At 39.6% G+C, this 19,487-nt stretch overlaps 2 protein-coding genes across 3 annotated transcripts; one reads left to right on the top strand and one right to left on the bottom strand.

Moving 5' to 3' along the window:
* Positions 1-439: 439 nt before the first annotated feature.
* Positions 440-5,037, bottom strand: LOC115749013 (zinc finger CCCH domain-containing protein 15 homolog). The gene is made up of 2 exons (XM_030685701.2): positions 4,876-5,037; positions 440-659 (listed from the first exon to the last, which is right to left on the bottom strand). Exons 1-2 carry the CDS (start codon positions 4,960-4,962, stop codon positions 525-527), a joined length of 222 nt encoding a protein of 73 aa, XP_030541561.1. The 5' UTR covers positions 4,963-5,037; the 3' UTR covers positions 440-524.
* Positions 5,038-12,926: 7,889 nt separating this feature from the next.
* Positions 12,927-19,167, top strand: LOC115749010 (sulfate transporter 1.3). Of its 2 annotated transcripts, XM_030685699.2 has the most exons (15): positions 12,927-13,596; positions 14,829-15,038; positions 15,258-15,599; positions 15,680-15,728; positions 15,852-16,059; positions 16,198-16,372; positions 16,459-16,524; positions 16,614-16,727; positions 16,868-16,984; positions 17,100-17,226; positions 17,342-17,628; positions 17,723-17,913; positions 18,381-18,466; positions 18,579-18,655; positions 18,779-19,167. In XM_030685699.2, the coding sequence occupies exons 3-15, from the start codon at positions 15,273-15,275 to the stop codon at positions 18,920-18,922; spliced, it is 1,968 nt and encodes a 655-aa protein (XP_030541559.1). In that variant the 5' UTR covers positions 12,927-13,596; positions 14,829-15,038; positions 15,258-15,272; the 3' UTR covers positions 18,923-19,167. The 2 variants fall into 2 exon arrangements, with proteins under 2 accessions (XP_030541559.1, XP_030541558.1); XM_030685698.2 differs by lacking the exon at positions 14,829-15,038.
* Positions 19,168-19,487: the final 320 nt, after the last annotated feature.

Here is a 19,487-nt window from a genome sequence, read left to right as displayed (position 1 = left end):
TTGCTACTACCAAAGTGGATGTAGACATTTTAGTAGCATTTGAAAAATCTGTTTATGCATCTAAAATCACAAAAAAGGAACTTCCTCGGAATGATTTGAATTTGTGGAAAAAAGAAATCTACGTGTCAACTTACGTATATTGAGAAAAGTTCAGGGCTTGGGCTAAGGAAATTTATCCGTCGCAAGATTTAAATTAAGGAAAAATTAACAGGTCTATCTAGACAAGTCCTAATTGGCTACTACTTACAATGAACTTTACACACTACCACCACATGTAGTCATAACCTAAAAAAAATTGTAGATTGTATACAAGACGACAGTCTCTGTCTATAAGAAGTAAGATCGTCAACTTTTGCTATACCAAAAAATCAAAACCAAAAAAACAAAGGAATGTCAACTCTTAAGGAAAACAAGATGCATCCATGAAGAACTCATATAGCTTGCAGCAATCCATTATTTCAATAGAAAGTGTGCATATTGTACACAGTAGTCACTATCTCACAGACTGTTGAATTTAGCCAACTTCAGTAGCTAGAGTTATCGAATACCCACGGTTCGTGCTGAAAAAGCTCCCGCCCGTTCATTTGCACAGTTCCTGCAGCTATATCCTCAGAACGTTTTCTCGCAGCTTCAGCTTTCCTTGCTGACGCTTCAGCATCCTACAATGAGAGGAATGACTTTGAGCCTTTGAATTTCGTGGTGCAATGGAAAAGCCAATACATGACTGTGTGATTAATGTTGGTTAAGTTACTTGTCTGCGTAACATGTCCAAATTAGGGGTCAGACTTTGGCTTTCGTATTTATAGGAATAACTTAATCAGTTACATTCAAGGAAGAATTGATTCCTCAGCATACTCCGATCCTGTCAATATGTCATCTTAACAAAGAATATATTCAGCATGCAACTGGATTACACTAGCATGCAGCTAACGAGAGAAGCATCAATTTCAACAAAATAGACATTGGCAAATGGTTAGAACTTACAAGGAATATGCAATGCGAAATAACAAGTAAAAAGTCAGCAAACAAGAAATGGTCAAGAAAGAAGAGGCTAGAACATACTGGCATTGTGAACATTAAAAACAAGAAATTCAACAACACAACTCCAGCAGCCACTAACCTTCTTAATTGAACTGCTGGAGCTGGATGTCAATTTTCATACTTAAAACAGCATTTGTTTGGTGTTACTTCATAAAATAGCAAGACTTATTGGATCAGATAATGGCAGTACAAAAGTGCCAAGTGACAGTGCAAAGGAATTTCTTATTGGATAAACAATTCTAAGACAGTAACCTGATCTTCGACAAAATCAGTCCGCATATTAACTACAACTATTTGATGATCAAAGGATAACCAAACAAAATCAACAGATACTTCTTGCGCTCCAGACATACGACGCACTACATGCTATATAGTAGTTTCTAAAGCTAATGACAGAGTAGATAACAAAGTCCAAAACACATGCATACAGAGTTAAATGGACTTAGACAGAGTTAAATGGACATAGACAGTCACATGTATGCGCGAGCAAATCAAACAGAGCATTTCAACCAGGGACAGAACCAAATATTTTTTACTTGCACAGGCAAAATCACTAATTACAAAGCAATCGAGAACATTAGTTTCGCGACTAATATAAGACTTGCATGCTTGTAAAGTCAGATATAATTTCCGACCAAAAAAAAAGGTCAGATATAATATAATTAGCATTATGCAGGCTTCGATAAATTTAAACATAACAGTTTCAAAATATAAATAGTTCATTATGCTTTATTAATTTGTGGTGGCATGGACTTACCTACCTAATAGTTGAGATATCTGAAGGATACATAGCTTTTCTTCTTGGCCAAGATAATGGAGCGTAAATAAAAATTCTAAACCTTCAACTAATTGAACGTAAATTTAGAAAAGTGAATGAAGACAATAGCCCCAACTAACCAATACATCAATCTGCCTTTGGTTCCAACATCAATTTTAATGGACACTTGCATTTTCAGATGTAACATGCAGACTATTATGTTGTCCCAATTTGCCACTCCAATTTCTGAGAGATAGAATGGCTGATGGATTCACTATATATGATAAGAAAACAAAGAGATGGTAGCTCTCACAGCAAAATAATGCTATTAATGAGAGCTTTCTTACATGGAAGTTTAAGTCAGTCCCCTCGATTAGCATGTGCAGCGCTGGAGGCTGCAGTACACAGGGGTCTTTGTCCACACATATTGATCATCTAAAACCCCGATAATTACCACACAAACTCTTTCCTTCCTATGCATGCTTAAAAATTTTAACGCTTTTCCTGAACACGCACACGCACACAAGAATAAGCAGAACAAACTCTTCATATCCAAGGCAATGACTAATGCCAATCACCGAAACCTGAACAAGTTAGGTAAATATGGACACAGGAAGCAAAGAGATCTGTCACCCCCAAAGAATAAACACTGCTGTCTCCCCATTCAAATCTGTCCAGCAACCTTAAACACTCACCAACCAACTTATATTCTAGGACCAAAGTACGGTTATATTTCCCATTTAGACTTATCCTTGTAATGCTACTGATTACAGGATTAAATACCGATAGACTCTCTATATGATTTAGCCACCAAGTGAACAAAACACCAAATGAATCTCTAACTTTTAAACCCAATTTTCCTAGTACCTGAATTATGACTTTCAGCATGACAGTCTCTACAAACCAGTTATTACTTTCATGAGAAAGGTCCTTTTCCTTGACGTCCTTGGAATGGCAATATCGTGTGAAGTCGTCATCTTTAGTGGTTAGATGGGTTTTTGGAGGTTATGGCAATTTCCGTCGCAACATATTGTTCAAATTCATATTAGCTAACATCAAGACCATATGCAGCTCCCAAAAAGGACGTTTTATTGATGAGTTCTTATGATGGGATTGCAATTAGATGTAGGAAGCTCCGAGCAAGAATTAGCAGGGCATTTGAAAACACATTGGTACTGGCCATTGTCTGTGAAAGCTCTTGTAGTCACATCATTTAGGGAATTAATTGACTATGTAATTGACAATTGCTATTATTTTATGATGGAATTGTCCGCCGAGGGTTGGCTTTCTCATTCATATGTATATCGGGATAGCTAGGAATCAGTATCATCAAAGTTCTTGTTCAAGACGATTGATTTTGAGCTTGAGAAGTTTAGTATAGTGTTTCCAAGCTGCTATTGTTGTTGCTTTTCTCGGGTTTAGGATCCTATCTATGACATAAAAATTTTCACATATATATCTTGTCAATTATTACCCTATTGCTTTGGAGGTGTTTTTGGTTTTTTGGGTCCACTAGTTGTTGCAAGATGTATTGTTCTTAACATGATTGAAGAAAGCTGATTTATCTTAATAAAAAGAGCAATATACAGTTATAACTTGTTAATACCACGAAAAATCCTAAACCGGTACACCCGTGATAAATTTACCCTAAACTATTTTTTTGATCACGAAAAATCCCGAATCGGTACATGTACGATAAATTTATCCCAAACTATTTTTTTGACCATAGAAAACCCAAACTGGTACATCTGTGACAAATCTACCCTTCATTAGTTTCCATTAAGTTGGGTTAATACCTCAAAAAAATTTCAAACCGATACACTTATAACAAACAAAAGGTAAAAATCTCAAACTAATAAACCCATCAACTGCCTCTCATCATCCAAATTAGTAATTTGACGGTAAAATTTAATAGAAACTAACGGAAGGTAAATTTGTCACGCTTGTACCGGTTTGGGATTTTTCATGGTAAAAAAAATAGTTTGAGGTAAATTTGTCACATGTGTACCAATTTGGAGTTTTTCGTGGTATTATCCCTAGTTTTTCTGAATGAAGCTTCACAAGTAGTCATTGAAGCTAGTGGGATATTTCATAGACTTATCGTTAAAGAAAAAGTGCAACTACATTGTACTACATTTTCTGGGAAGAACAAGGCTTGGAGTATGCACAGATATGCCTCTTAATTCTGAAACAAAGGAAAATCTTGTTAAACGTACTCGCACTTTTCCTTCAAACGACAAATCTATGATATACCACACTAGCTTCAAGGCCTACTCATGAAGTTTCGTACAGAAAAACCGAGAATATAACTCAATATTACTCATTTAATTAAGATAAACCAGCCTCCTTAAAGCACGTTAAGAAACAATACGTCTTGGAGCAACTAGTGAACCCAAAAAAAAAAAGCCAACAAAGCAATAGTGTATTATATTAGTTAATATATCTGTAAACATTTCATGTTCTAGATAGATCCCAACAACCAAGAAAAACAACAATCATAACTTGGAAACGCTAGTACTAAAACTTCTCTCTCTCACAAAATCAACTTTCAAAAATCTGAGATTCATTCTCTTTCTCTAGGATGAGAACATTGATGATAAGATTCCTAGCAATCCTGAAATCTATATGAACGAGAAAATCAAGCCCTGGCAGAAAATTCTATCATAAAGCAACAGTAATTGTATACAACGCAGTTATCTCCCTAAACTATGAAAGTAAGAAGCTTTCACATACGATGAATCAATTCTTGGTCAGAGCATCCTAAACCTAATTGCAGTCCCATCATAAGAATCAGCGAAACGTTGCATATAGTTTTGACATTAGCTAATGTAAAGTTGAACAGTAAGTGGCGACAAAAGTTCCCATAACCTATCTGAAAATTATTCCAAAAACCCATCTAACCCCTCAAGGAAACAACTTCATATGACATAGGTATTCAAACGCGATAAGGAAAAGTACCGTTCTTCGTGAATTTCATTGTCAATTTTAGGGGTGAACACTGAGAACGTTCTTGATCAACTTTAGAAGGATTGATGGTGATAAGAGATGAATAACGGGGTGCGAGAGGAGGAACGAACCTTTTGACGCTTCCAAGAGAGGAATTGGGCCTCCGAAATAGGGTTTGGCTTCGTCTCCATTTTCTCTCCTTCGGCTTCCGCACCCATCTCTCTTCCTTCCCCGCTCTCTCTCTCTCTCTCTCCGACAGAACACGAGGGCAAGGCTAATCTTGAACAGTGGGCTTGAAATGGAGCTTGGCCTGAGTTTTCATGAACCTGTGTGTCGACGACAAGACCTGAACATTAAACCTGATCATGGGCCTGGTGGCTGGACAGTTGTGCCCAGCCCCCTCTCCCTTTGAACTCTATTTAAACATGATTTGAAATCGAAATTATGGAATCGAAATCGATCTAATTCAGTCATTTTTTCACCTCGTATTGCACCTTGCAAAAGATATTACAAGGTAAGAATTTACATTTTTCCGCTTTAACGAGCATCAAGAATACTATATGTCGACGCATTTAAACTATGCGTCAATCTACCACAGACCAAACAAATATTATTCGACTTAACATCGCGACATCATTTTCCTTACTAAAAGGTAATGTTCGATTGCCACACATCATCCCATCATCTACGTAGTTACATCCCATTGTATAAGCTTATTTAAATTAACTTCAATATTAGCATGTGTGTTATAAGTGCATGTTGACGAACTTAGCTAGCGTTTAACTTGGTAGAATCTCGTGATGACGTGTGATTGTAACAGTCAATTTATGAGGATTTTTGTGTTTCACAATTGCAACAATTGGACAATTATTCTGATTTTATAAACTAAATGAAGAAGTATATCTCTCTTCTCTTGGAACAGCTTCCCTCTGCCTACCCTACTTGTCTCTCTTCATCGTTTTACAGTAACAATTTTGACTCCTACGATTTCTGGTAACTGGTGTCACATTCTTGGGATTCCTTTTGAGTGGATTTATGTGGAATTGATTCGTGTATAGAATGGGTAAGAGTGACCCTTGATCTCAATTTACCTCTACAGTTGAGAATAATTGCTAGTAACAGGTGGAAGTAAATCTGGCTGGACTTCAAATATGAGAGACTCCAAACTTTGACTTCTCTTGTGAAAAGGTAGGTCACTTATGCCTCTAACTGTGAGGAGGCGCCCTTTAAAGAGGAGGATTTTATCACTGATAAGGGGAGATTATTTAGCTCTTGGCTGAAGGCTGAGATGAGCAGTAAAAGTCCATTTTGTAAGTTATTTTATGGCAAAGATACGGTTGTACCTATGGGAGAGGAAATTATCCAGGGAACACCTGCTCGCTCAGGATAAATGGTTCTCTATTAGAAGGGCAGCTCTAGCCCCATCCAGCAAATACAGCAGAATAGCAGGGAGAAAAGAAAGGATAAACTTACTGAAACTTGTACAAACTTTGAGGGTGGGCATATCCTGAATTTATCTCCTAACTTTTCTGGAGATGAAGCTCTTCCCAGGGAGCTTAATTTGACATTTGCCCCGGCAAGCTCCCGCAAGAAAAAACTAAGTGTGCAGAAAACTCTTGCTAGTACGAAGGTTAAAAGGTTTAGTCCCTATGACTCTCAAGGGAACAACCTGCTCCTAGCAAATGAAGACCAACTTCTCGAAATGCCAATCCAAGTATTAGAAGTGTCAGAAAGATCGACTCTGGTGGATAGCCCTAATAAGCCAACGAGGTCCAAATGAAGTTTCTAAGTTGGAACTGTCAAGAGCTAGGCACACGGTTAACAGTCCAAGCATTAAAAGCCTTGGTGGCCCATGAAAGGCTTGTGGTACTCTTTCTTATGGACATAAAGAGTCAAGAAAATAAGATCCACAGGTTAAGGAGGTGTCTAAAATTTGAATCCAACAGGGACATGAGGCTTAGCTGTTTGTAGAATGATCATGTTGCTCTTTCAACCATGTCTACTTCCGCTAAATTGATAGACATGGTCTGTGAAGAAGACTGTAGAACTAAAACGACTGTGACTTTCGTACATGCGCCTACTAATTACAAAACTAGAGTAAGGGTGTAGAACAAAAACCATAAACTATGTGAAGCTAACCAACTCCCCAGGATATGTACGGGAGACTTCAATGAAATTATGTATCAATAAAAACAAAAAAAAAAGGGCGTTGACAAAAGAGTGGAGCACTAGCGGGTCCATGCATTTAGGGAGTTCCTTAACAGTTGTGCATTAACAGATCTTGAAAGCAAGGGTTGCGCCTTTACCTGGTCTAATTACCGCAAGGGAGAAAATCTTGTGAAGGAAATAGACCTTCTTTAAAAATAACCGAGAGATCATATTCCATTTACTTTACTCATTAACTTTCATTTACTCTCTTCCATCTTTCATTTTCGAATTCGTGATTAAAGACCGTAGGCCCCACATTTGTATTATTAAAGTTTTCGTCCTTATCATTCGACTTCGGTCGAGGTATATTTTGATTTCCATGACTTTCTATCAATGGTTTTTGTCGTTATCAATTAAGGCATTCATTTTGATTCGTGATTTTATTTGTTTTGTTGAAGGAAACAAAAGCTCTAATTTGTACTCAAGCCATTTTCAAGATAAGCGAAAACTCTAAAAAGATCTGCTTAATACTTTTGACTGGGTTGTTTGTTGCTTACTAATTATAGTTGTGTTGGTGGTAAGAATGAAAGAGACAAAAAAAAAATTGATATGTGAATTTCTTGTACCGATTGTTGTATTTCGATTTGTGTCTCTTCGTAAAAGGGATGTTTGATTTTAGAATTGATAATATGTTGGATGAAAAGAGTGAAAAGGGGATGAAAATTAGCTTTATTGTGGACATGGGGATTGAAAACTGAAGCTGCTCAGATGGTGAAAACTACGGATTAACTTTGTAAAAATTACCATTTTGTTTAAAAAGTAGTTGCCCTATTCTGAATATATATCGAAATTTTTCTGAAGCTTGGGTTCACTATGGTATTCCTTGGAGACGTGAGAATTTAAAGGAGATAAGTGATGCATGATCTAGAGTGCTTTTGCTTGGATGGTGGTTTGAGAAAAATGAGGCTGTAATGTTGATGTTAAACATCGTCATAAGCATCATCTTGCATGATAATTATGTAAAAGATTATAAAAGTATTCCGTCGCCCACATAATAGTGGCAACGATGCCCAGTGTATCCGGATGCCCCCGCTACATGATCGGGGATGTCCCGTGGAGTGTTACTGGATGCTTCGAGAGTCGAGATATCCGTGCTATGTGATCGTGATTGTCCCGTGTGTCGGAATTGCCCCGGGAGTGTCCAAGAGAAGAAGTAAAGATCATAATACATATTCATGTGTATACATTTATGTATGATGTTAATACACTAGGTGACATTGGTGCATCGTAAAATAACATAGCATTTGCTTGCACTATATACACGACATTATGCCATGTTGATATTTCAAGCATCAATACTGTTGCGCGGAACAAGCGATCGAACAATAAAATAGACACAACAAGAAAATAAATCGGACACGAGATATACGTGGTTCGATCGTAAAGACATACGTCCACGGGAAGAGCAGCAACGAATTCCACTATAGAACGAGCGATACACGGAGATTACGGACCAAACTCGAGTAACTTAAACACTCTTAATGTTTCCCGGTCCCAATTACATTCAAGAACGTACATAGTGTTTAGCCCCCAATTCCTAGCGAAATAATCTCTTAATCTCGCAAAGAAATTAACACAAATCTAACCTCAAGATTTAATCGGCTTCGACACTTGAATTATTGATATAATTCTGCGAACAAAATCCACGAAGGAAAAAAAAAAACCCTTGCCAAGCACTCAACGAACAGACGGCGCTTCAATCAGTACGTGTATTGCACGCCATCCACAATGGTCAAGATCCGTAGCTATATATATTTTGCCCAAAAGAATAATGAGACCGACTTCCACTTGGATAGGAAATTCGTGGGATATGGTCAACCAACCGTATCTTGGACTTTTCCCTTGTTGATCAGGATAGTGGACATTTGAATTTTAATCTCCTTTTTTTTTTCTGCCTCTACCAACTTCAATAGCAAAGAGTATATTTCTTTGCTAAATACTTCGAATATCCACGTCAATTAAAATTCACCTCACATCAAGTTTCATTCGCGGGCTTAAACTCGAGACATATTCTAACAATCTCTACCTTGGCTCGACGTTTGAGCCAAGTTACAACCGCTTCGCTGATAATCCGAACTCTATTGCTACTACTCTCCCACAGCCCCATTGGGCTCAACCGCCACAGATATCATCCAAGTCCAAGTCGCGCTTGAACTTCGCCATAACCGTGGACCTCTTCAGAATACCAACTCCATATGCACCTTTAATCGCTCCATAATGACTTTTTGACACAAGCTCCTTAACCACGGATAAAGTAAAACCACCGTTGCATCCATATCTCGTCGAAGATCGAACACGTATCTTGTCAATATCAGCGATTCTGACAACCATTGGTTCTACGGGCTCCACATCGCTACAAGCACCATCTGTGTCGATTCATGCGCTAAAATCTGCTACCTCGGGAGTTTCTGGTTGCAACTCCACCTTAAGTTGAACACCGTCCGGATCCGTATTAACACCGCCACAAACACTCCTAGCCCGAAGTGCATCAGACTCGTCAAAGGTAACTTCTCTATTGCGAACAGGTGAATTTATATTCGAGTGTCACAACCGATAACCACACTCACCTCGTGCATAGCCATGGAATATGCACATTACCCTCACATCGAGCTTACCATCACTTACTCGATAATAACACGAGCAACCAAACATTCTAAAAATAGAATAATCAGCAACGTTACCCGACCACACTTCTTCGGAAGTCCGATATCCGATCGCAATCGATGGAGATCTATTCATCAAGTAGCTCGTCATACCAAGCGCATCCACTAGAACTCTTCTAGCCACACCAGCACTAGAGATCATTTTACAGGCCATCTCTAGTAATGTTCTGCTAATCAATTCCGCAAACCGTTGTGGTCTACCGGCACTAGTGCGGTGTTTCACTATGCCCTTTGTCATGCAGAATTTATTTACCGGTTTCGAGCAGAACTCCATGTTATTGCCGGTTCGTACATGCTTGATCAACTTACCGGTCCCCGTCTCGATCAAAGCTCTCGACCGCGTATTCCCGACAATAGCATCAAACTTGTGCACCGGCACAGACACGCAGGTCTTCCTTGAGCAATCGTTAGACTCTCGAATAGATGCCGACGTCTCCGAAGCTAAACCTGTCAATGTCTCACCTTGAAGTTCATACAGGCTACCATGCTTGATTCCTTTCATTATCACCAAGGCACCTTGAACAATCTTCAAAACTCCACCTTGTGAAGAATACCCGCATCCAGCTGAATCTAGAGCACCCAAGGAAATTAAGTTCTTTTTCAATTCTGGAACGTGTCTTACTCCGGTCAACGTCCTCACAATACTATCATGCATCCCGATTTTAACATCACCAACACCCACAACATCGCATTCAGCGTTGTTCCCCAACCGTACTTTACTACTATCCGTGCACCGATAAGTAGCAAACCAGTTTCTGTTTGGTGTAGCATGAAAAGAACAACCAGAATACATAATCCATCCGTCAAATAACGAATTCTCGGTGACAGACAAGACCCTATCAACACCATCGAGATCGTCGCCTGCAGCTGCAACATCATCTGCGGATTCAACTCTAATTCCCTTACCCGTTTCGTTTTTGGCTTTAAGCAATTCCTTCTAAGATGCCCTCTCTTGCCACGGTTCCAACAGACAGCACCACCATTCCTAGACTGATCGCGTCTATTTGAGTTCATACTATTTCTGCTAACACAAGTATCGGTTCTTCCTCTATTTTCACCTACTAAAGCAGTAGATACATATTCGCCAGATTCTCTTCTACGGATATCCTCACTTAAAATCAAATCTCTAATATCATCAAACGTCAAACTTGTTGACCCGGAAGAATTACTAATAACAATAATGATAGTATTCCAACTATCGGGCAATGAGGATAATAGAATTAAAGCACATACCTTATCTTCGAAGTCAATATCAAATGAATTCAATTGACTAACAATCACATTGAATTCATTGATATGATTAGTAACTGACATACCTTCGCTCATCTTCAAATTAAATAGACGTCACATCAAATAGACCTTGTTGATTGCGGAGGGCTTCTCGTACATATCCGACAAGGCTTTCATCCAACCCGCAGTGGTCTTCTCTTTAACGATATTAAACGCGACATTACGAGCCAACGTCGGTCAAATAACACCCAGCGATCATCTATCCAAGAATTCCCAATCGGCTTGCTTCATCATCTCTGGTTTCTCCCCGGACAAGGGTAAGTGCGGCTTCATCCGATATAGATAGTTTTCAATCTGCATCTTCCGAAAACCAATGTCCTTCCCCTCAAATTTGTCGATTTTCACTTTTACTTCTTTTATCGCCATCGATTTGCTTCAACTCGACAAACCTAGCTCGGATATCAATTGTTTCACGAAACAAGCGATCGAACAATAAAATAGACACAACAAAAAAAATAAATCGGACATCGGATGTACGTGGTTCGATCGTAGAGACCTACGTCTACGGGGAAAGCAGCAACGAATTCCACTATAAAATGAGCGATACACAGAGATTACAAACCAAACTCGAGTAACTCAAACACTCTTAATGTTTCCCGGCCCCAATTACATTCAAGAACGTACATAGTGTTTAGCCCCCAATTCCTAGCGAAATAATCCCTTAATCTCGCAAAGAAATTAACACAAATCTAACCTCAAGATTTAATCGGCTTCGACACTTGAATTCTTGATGTAATTCTGCGAACAAAATCCACGAAAAAAGAAAAAAAACCCTTGCCAAGCACTCGACGAACAGACGGCACTTCAATCAGTACGTGTATTGCACGCCATCCACAATGGTCAAAATCTGTAGCTATATATATTTTCCCCAAAAGAATAATGAGACCGACTTCCACTTGGATAGGAAATTCGTGGGATATGGTCAACCAACCGTATCTTGGACTTTTCCCTTGTTGATCAGGATAGTGGATATTTGAATTTTAATCTCCTTTTTTTTTCTGCCTTTACCAACTTCAATAGCAAAGAGTATATTTCTTTGCTAAATACTTCGAATATCCACGTCAATTAAAATTCACCTCACATCAAGTTTCATTCGCGGGCTTAAACTCGAGACATATTCTAACAAATACAAGTATGAAAACCTCTTTTTGGCTCTCATCCCCACAAGTAATGGCCATAAGAGTTCTTGCACGCCGCCATATGCGCGACCAATGCTTTCAGAATCGAATAATCCTACTCGTGGAGTACGTTTAACAAATGTTCGATTATTCTGGCTTCGATAAAAGTAAACGGTATTTCCTTGCGTTCCCTTCAAAACTTAAAATAGAAATTTCAAATTAAAAAAAAATGGTGAAAAATCATGCGTGGAACCAACGTAAGAAAATTTACATATTCGAAAAAGATCGAGCATTTTTTACTAGAAGGGAAGGGAAAAAATAAATAATAATATGAATTGTTTTTGAACTTTGATCGAATATGCAATGTGATCTCTAAATTATTCATTTAACTAATTTAATCTCTAAATTTTAGCTCAATATACAATAGAGTCCTCAAACTTTTAAAACACACTTAACTTAATCTTATAAGAAGATATTTAATATAATGCTTCTATTAATAAAGTTTGGGGACCATTTGTAAAGCAGTTAGAATTGCGTGCGCGATCCGATCGGGCAACTGAACCGAGCGGTCATCACGTCCCGATCCAAAGTCCAACGCCCCGCCAAAAGAATCTAACGCGTGTGGGCCCCGTGCGGAGGGGGAGGAAAAAAGACGCCACCTCGACGACAAAAGCGGCCCATTAAACGAAGTCAAAGTCCACGCGTACGACTTTTCTCCGCCACGTGGACGTGGCAATTCCGTAAATACCGCCTGCAAAGTAGAATCCTCGGAAAGAGCGCGAAAAAGGACGCCCAACTCTCAGACAAACGGGGACCAATGTTCTCGATCAACTCCGATACATAACAAAGAAGCCCCTCCAATTCTTCTTCTTGTCTCTTTTTGCACCCCCATCTTCTTTTTGTTCCTCTTTCTTTGACTTTTCCCGTCCTGCTCAATCCGGTTGCCGAGAGCTTGTGGATGCATGTTTTTCTCGGTAACCAAAACAGAAGCGGAAAGAGCGTTTGTTTCCCATTTGGGTTGTTAATCTTGCACAGCGAGGTAGTGCTAATTAAGGTCTTGCAAGAAGTTGGGTGAACGTGGACGTCGAGGAGGCTCTTTCCTCGAACCGTCCTCGTACTTTGTGGGTGAAACCCCCCTGCTTTCCCGTTCGGGGTTTGGTCTGTACAGCGAGGCTGTGCTAATTAAGGTCTTGTAAGGGATCCGGCGAACGTGGACGCTGAGGCTCCTCCTGTGAATCTTCCTCGTATTCGCGGACAAGTTCATCGCGACGCGATGAATCATCGTCGATTCCGGGGAACGTGGAGTGTGGCTGCGAGACCCGGAAAAGAACGGTGATAAATGGTGGTGGGTTCGTGCCATTTTTTTTTTCTTCCTTAACAATTATGAGCACAGAGCTTTTGAAAGAACTTTCTCTTCTGAAGTCGTACGGTATCAGAGATTCTGATCTGAGCATCGAGAACAGGGGGTTGAAGGGAGGGAGGCCTCTCTGTATGCGTAGGGTCTGAGCTGAAACCTTTTTTTTTTCTTTGCCACCCACTATCGACGGTGGTCGTGAGAAGCATCCTGAAGGAGGTAAGGAATACTTTCTATTCGGACACGCACTTTGGTTTCGGAAGAGAACTTTCTCTTCCGCTTTAATTTCCCCCCTCTGAAGAAGCAAAAGGACGCGAGATGGTGTTACTGTTTTAGATCTGATAGGGGATGCTTTTGCCTATGTTTGTGAAAAAGAACATACAAAGCCCATTATTTTAAATGGGATGAGCCTAACCAATATGATATTCTCACCTCGGCATTGTAGTGGCCCAGTGAAAATAGCTTATTCCCTTTTTTAGTCTATTGCTACTACTTTTGCCTGTGGACAAGAAGTGAGCAGTAGCAAGAGCAAGGCTGTTTTGTGACGGATTGCTGATAGGGGTTAGGTCTTTTAAGTATAGAAGTTAAATATTAAAAAGGTGAGGGTAATTATTCTCTTTATTAGTGGTTAATAGTAAAGAGTGATTTAGTCAGCTTTGTGGCTTTGGAGATTTCCAACAGGGAAAGCCAGATTTTTTTTTTTTTTTTCAGATTCGTGGACTGGATGCTTCTATGTCATGCATAATCATCGATAGGAACTGCATTGACGATTTACAAGTGATTAAACATTTATTGAGAGAGAGAAGCAGATCCATAGACTCAAAAAAAAATTGAACTTTTCTCACACCACCAAACAGGCGCGACAGAAAATGGTTCCTGTTATTGGGGCCAAGTAGGGATGAACCAAAGGTTCGGTTCAATGGTTCACTCTCAAATACAACCTTGTTCTTGGTTCTTTGAGGAGAGTTCTTGCAGTTTCATGGGTCAAAGTACATGAGGAGGCATGAGTTGAACCTATGTTTTCATTCAGGAGGCTCTTTCCAAGTTGCTAGTGGGGAACAAGTTGGGAACAAGTTCAGTTTAATTTTCCAAATAGCAAGTTGCAACAAAATCAAAGAAGAAGACAAAAAGGGAAGTTTAGTAAAGTGAAGTGAACAGTGATGGTAATCTGTTCAAACTTCTCTAGTGGCCACCTATAATGCCTTTTGAGTCAACACATTCTAAAAGGGCACTTTATGCTAATTCAAGAAGCCACAAGAACCACAATGGGAAGATCATCAATTGCCTACCATCAATTTCAGGGGCATAGAATAATCCATCCCTGGCCTAAATCAATATAGCGGAAGACTTTAACTTCCACTCTGTGTGTTCTATGAATGTGACGGTAAAGAGATTTAGGTTCACAATATCAGAGGGGCGGGGGATAACTCCTCTCTCTCTCTCTCTCGTAGGAAAGTTTGACCCGGTTTTGCTCATAACTTATTTAAGTAGGAACTGGCTTCGCAGGCTTCTTACACATCATTAAGAGCTTTCGCATTCAGAACACCATCTTCTTACACTTTAGCTATAGTTCTTTATATTAGCTTCAAGGTGCTTCGCTTGGTTGAGCTTTTGAACTTTAGAGCTTCCACCCTCTTCTATCTAACAGATTACCCTCTGTTGTAAGTCTGAATTTTACTCTTCTTACTGATAACAATAAAATAGACATGAACTGCTAGCGTTTCTTGATTAAAGAAAAGTGCTGAGACAACAAAGTTAGGATACTTTTGACAGAGTTTTGCAGTTTCTCTTCATAAGCTTTTGCTATTTGGAAGATTAGTTCAGCATTCAACTCCTCCTTATAAGAATCTCTATCTGTTTTTTTCATGTCCTGAACACAGTCAAGTTCATCTCCCATGGCTTCCGAGAAGAATGAAGCGAAAGAAATCAATACTAAAAGACAGTCATCGGTGAACCAACACTCGCAAAATGAGCATCACATTCACAAAGTGGGAGTCCCTCCCCGGCAGAAACTCTTCAAAGAATTCACGTCCACCATCAAAGAAACGTTCTTTGCTGACGACCCTCTTCGCCCTTTCAAGGACCAACGCCCGTCTCGAAAGTTGCTTCTAGGAATTCAGGCCATCTTTCCTATTCTTGAGTGGGGAAGAAGTTACACTCTTAAAAAGTTCAAAGGAGATCTTATTGCTGGACTCACCATTGCAAGTCTCTGCATTCCGCAGGTAGATAAAATTCGGAAATCTTTTTATACAAGCGTTAGGTTAAATAGAACATCATTAATGTCTCACTTGTTGGAAAACAGGACATTGGGTATGCAAAGCTTGCAAATTTGGCTCCGCAGTACGGACTTTGTGAGTGAACACTTACCTATATGCTATAGACTGTGAGCTGCTTCATGCTCTCATTGCTAATCCTTTCCTGCAACATTCTTGAGCTGCTGAAAGTGATATCTTAGATGTCTTGGATGTTTTCAGATTCCAGTTTCGTTCCGCCATTGATATATGCCTTCATGGGTAGTTCAAGAGATATAGCCATTGGACCAGTTGCCGTGGTGTCTCTTTTGTTGGGAACACTGCTGCAGAATGAGATTGATCCGACGGAAAATCCAGTTGAGTATCGCCGACTTGCCTTCACGGCAACTTTTTTCGCAGGGATAACTCAAGTCACCCTCGGTTTCTTCAGGTACAGTTATAGCTAGCTTCTCGGTTCTCAGACGGAACTCTGTCCATTCTCTATTTTCTGCTTGTGTAAAGCCATCTATGTCATGATATTGGAAGTTTTATGTCATCATTGTTCCAGGCTAAAGGTTTCTCTTTCTAGGTTGGGTTTCTTGATTGATTTCCTATCCCATGCTGCCATCGTTGGTTTCATGGGTGGAGCTGCCATTACTATTGCACTCCAGCAGCTTAAAGGTTTTCTGGGCATTAAAAATTTCACAAAAAATACTGATATTATATCGGTTATGCACTCAGTTTTGGGATCAGTCCGTCATGGAGTAATTTCTCTCTCTCTCTCTCTCTCTTTCTCTCTAAAAGTTCTTTCCTAGACTTGATCACTAAAAGGTAAGCTGTTCTTTTTCAGTGGAATTGGCAGACCATAGTAATTGGAGCATCATTTTTGGGCTTTCTTCTGTTTGCCAAGTACATTGTAAGTGTATATACCTTCAGTTTCATTTAAGGAATACATTTATGTGTTGTTCGACTCTTCTCTTACTTGGGGATGGGTGCGATAAACAGGGAAAGAAGAACAGGAAATTTTTCTGGGTTCCTGCAATTGCTCCATTGATATCGGTCGTCTTGGCTACTTTCTTTGTGTACATAACCCACGCAGAAAAGCACGGCGTTCAAATTGTGAGACCTCCCCATTCCTTGACTCTTAGAGCTTAACTAGCTGATAATCGAATTGATAAAAAATATCTTACTGATGCTGATAAATAAGAAGTCGGATCATAATGACAGAGGCATACTGACATTCTGAGTGAATTATGCAGGTGAAGAACATTGAGAAGGGAATCAATCCCTCATCTGTGAAAGAAATATATTTCAGGGGGGAATATCTTCCGAAAGGTTTCAGGATTGGTATCGTGGCTGGTATGATTGCATTAACGGTAAGGGGATCCTCCCTCCTCCTCCTCCTTTTAATATTTATGTAATTTGTAAGCAGGTCATTGGGCTGAAGTTTCTAACTGGTAATTTGATCTTTCCTATGGCTCTACAAAACAGGAAGCAATTGCGATTGGAAGGACTTTTGCATCCATGAAGGACTATCAACTGGATGGGAACAAAGAGATGGTTGCACTAGGAACAATGAACGTTGTTGGGTCAATGACTTCTTGCTATGTTGCAACCGGTAAGAAATTACATGTCCAACATAGATAAAATACCGTCACCCCTCACAATTTTCAGTAAGTTGGAAAGATCATTATTCTCCTTGATACTAAAAGTAAGCACAAAATTTGTTGCAGGTTCGTTCTCCCGCTCGGCAGTGAACTACATGTCAGGGTGCCAAACTGCGGTCTCCAACATCATCATGTCCTTCGTCGTGTTCCTAACATTGGAGTTCATCACCCCTCTCTTTAAGTACACGCCGAATGCGATTCTCTCGTCCATCATTATTTCAGCTGTCATTGGCCTAATTGACTACGACGCGGCGATTCTCATATGGAAGATCGACAAGCTCGACTTTGTGGCTTGTCTTGGGGCATTCCTCGGAGTAATTTTCGCTTCGGTTGAGATAGGTCTCCTAATTGCGGTAAGAAACCGGAATACAGTTTCCTTTTAGATGCTATGTTGTGGCCAATGTGTTCTATGAACTCCACATATATCCCTTTATTATTTGGCCACAGGTCGGGATATCCTTCGCTAAAATCCTTTTACAAGTGACAAGACCAAGAACAGCAATCCTAGGAAAGATACCTCGAACAGCAGTATACAGAAACATCCAACAGTACCCAGATGCAATGAAGGTTCCTGGCATTTTGATTGTCAGGGTTGATTCTGCTATATACTTCTCCAACTCTAATTACATCAAAGAGAGGTAACCGCGCCATCTTGCCTTTCTTTATCTTCCGACAACGCATTTCTCTTTTTTCTTTCCTTTCTTTTAGTTTCTACATGCGAAAAGGCACAAATGATCGAGCTTAAGAACACAAGACAAATGCCATCATGACTTTTTCTTCCGACCTATTTCATGCTCCATTCTGTGAAATTAACCTTATGTAAGGGAAGAAACTTGTTCATATGTACTGGAAGTAATAGAAGAAAAAACTCCTACCCTTGGCGTCCTAAGAACGAAATATAAAAGATGGAGAAGTCAATGGATATAATATACAGCTCAACATACCAGGAGTTGAAGAACCTAAATCTTTAGATTTTGCAGAGACGGAGCTTGACTGGAATCAATTAGTAGCAACTTGAGAAACATCATACGAGGGAAACAGTGTTTTTTAATTCTAGCACAACGCTCATAAACTCTTGTTAAGCTTAAACAGTTTTCCTTTTCAGGATATTGAGGTGGTTGAGAGATGAGGAGGAACAACTAAAAGCAGCTTATTTACCGCAAATAAGGTTCTTGCTAGTCGAAATGTCACGTAAGTGCTGCTGTTTACGGCAATTTCTCAATATCCCTTACTCTAGTAAAAGAATCGCATCGTGCCATGCCTATGTGCATCACTTTCTAATATGTTTTTTCGTAAACCACAGCCGTAACCGACATTGACACCAGTGGCATCCACGCCTTGGAAGAGCTGTATAAGACTCTTCAAAAGAGAGATGTTCAGGTGAACATTTCGGACTTTCATGTACTCATTTCTATGTAAAGAAAAAGAGTTTCCTTAAAACAAAAGTGTCCTGCGAGAGCAGTCCGCATGAAGCCTTACCTGGCGTTTCTGTATTTTGCGCAGCTTGTCCTGGCGAATCCTGGACCAGTGGTCATCGACAAGCTCCACTCGTCGGGTTTCGCAAACTTAATCAACGAGGACAGGATATTCCTCACTGTTGCGGAGGCTGTTTCATCTTGTTCTCCAAAACTGGTGGAAGAAGCTTGAGGGAAACAGCTTGGTCCAAGAATCGACAATGAAAGGGATCAGACGAGTTCATTGCTCAGCCTCCAGTAGAGTAGTGGGGTTTTTGGGTCCTCATCAAACTTGGGGTCAAGTGGATGTCTAGTAGACATTGTCTACTAAAGATAGGTGCTTGAAAAGGGCACTGTGATTGACGATAATGTTCCCACTTTTTGTGTTTATGATCTTGTGATGATGTTATTATTTAAGAAAGAATGCATCATTACCTCTCTGTACTATCAACCCAGAAAGAAAAAAGAAAGGAAAAATTAAAAAGATAAACCCTTCCTAGTATCTACTGTTGCCTACTGTTTGTGATGCTTGTGGCACCAAATTAATCATGGGAAAATAGTCCAAAAAGAAAGGAAAAATTAAAAAGATAAACCCTTCCTAGTATCTACTGTTGCCTACTGTTTGTGATGGTTGTGGCACCAAATTAATTATGAAAAAATTGTCCAAAAAGTCCTGAACTTATTAGATGATAGTCAATTCAATCTTAAATCCTTTAATTGTGTCACTTTAGTTATAAATCTTTTGACGATTTGCTAAT

This window comes from Rhodamnia argentea, chromosome 2, assembly GCF_020921035.1.
Source record: "Rhodamnia argentea isolate NSW1041297 chromosome 2, ASM2092103v1, whole genome shotgun sequence".
NCBI classification, from domain to species: Eukaryota; Viridiplantae; Streptophyta; class Magnoliopsida; order Myrtales; family Myrtaceae; genus Rhodamnia; species Rhodamnia argentea.
The sequence above is the reverse complement of the archived record's forward strand: the minus strand, read 5'-3'. Positions and strand labels throughout refer to the sequence as shown.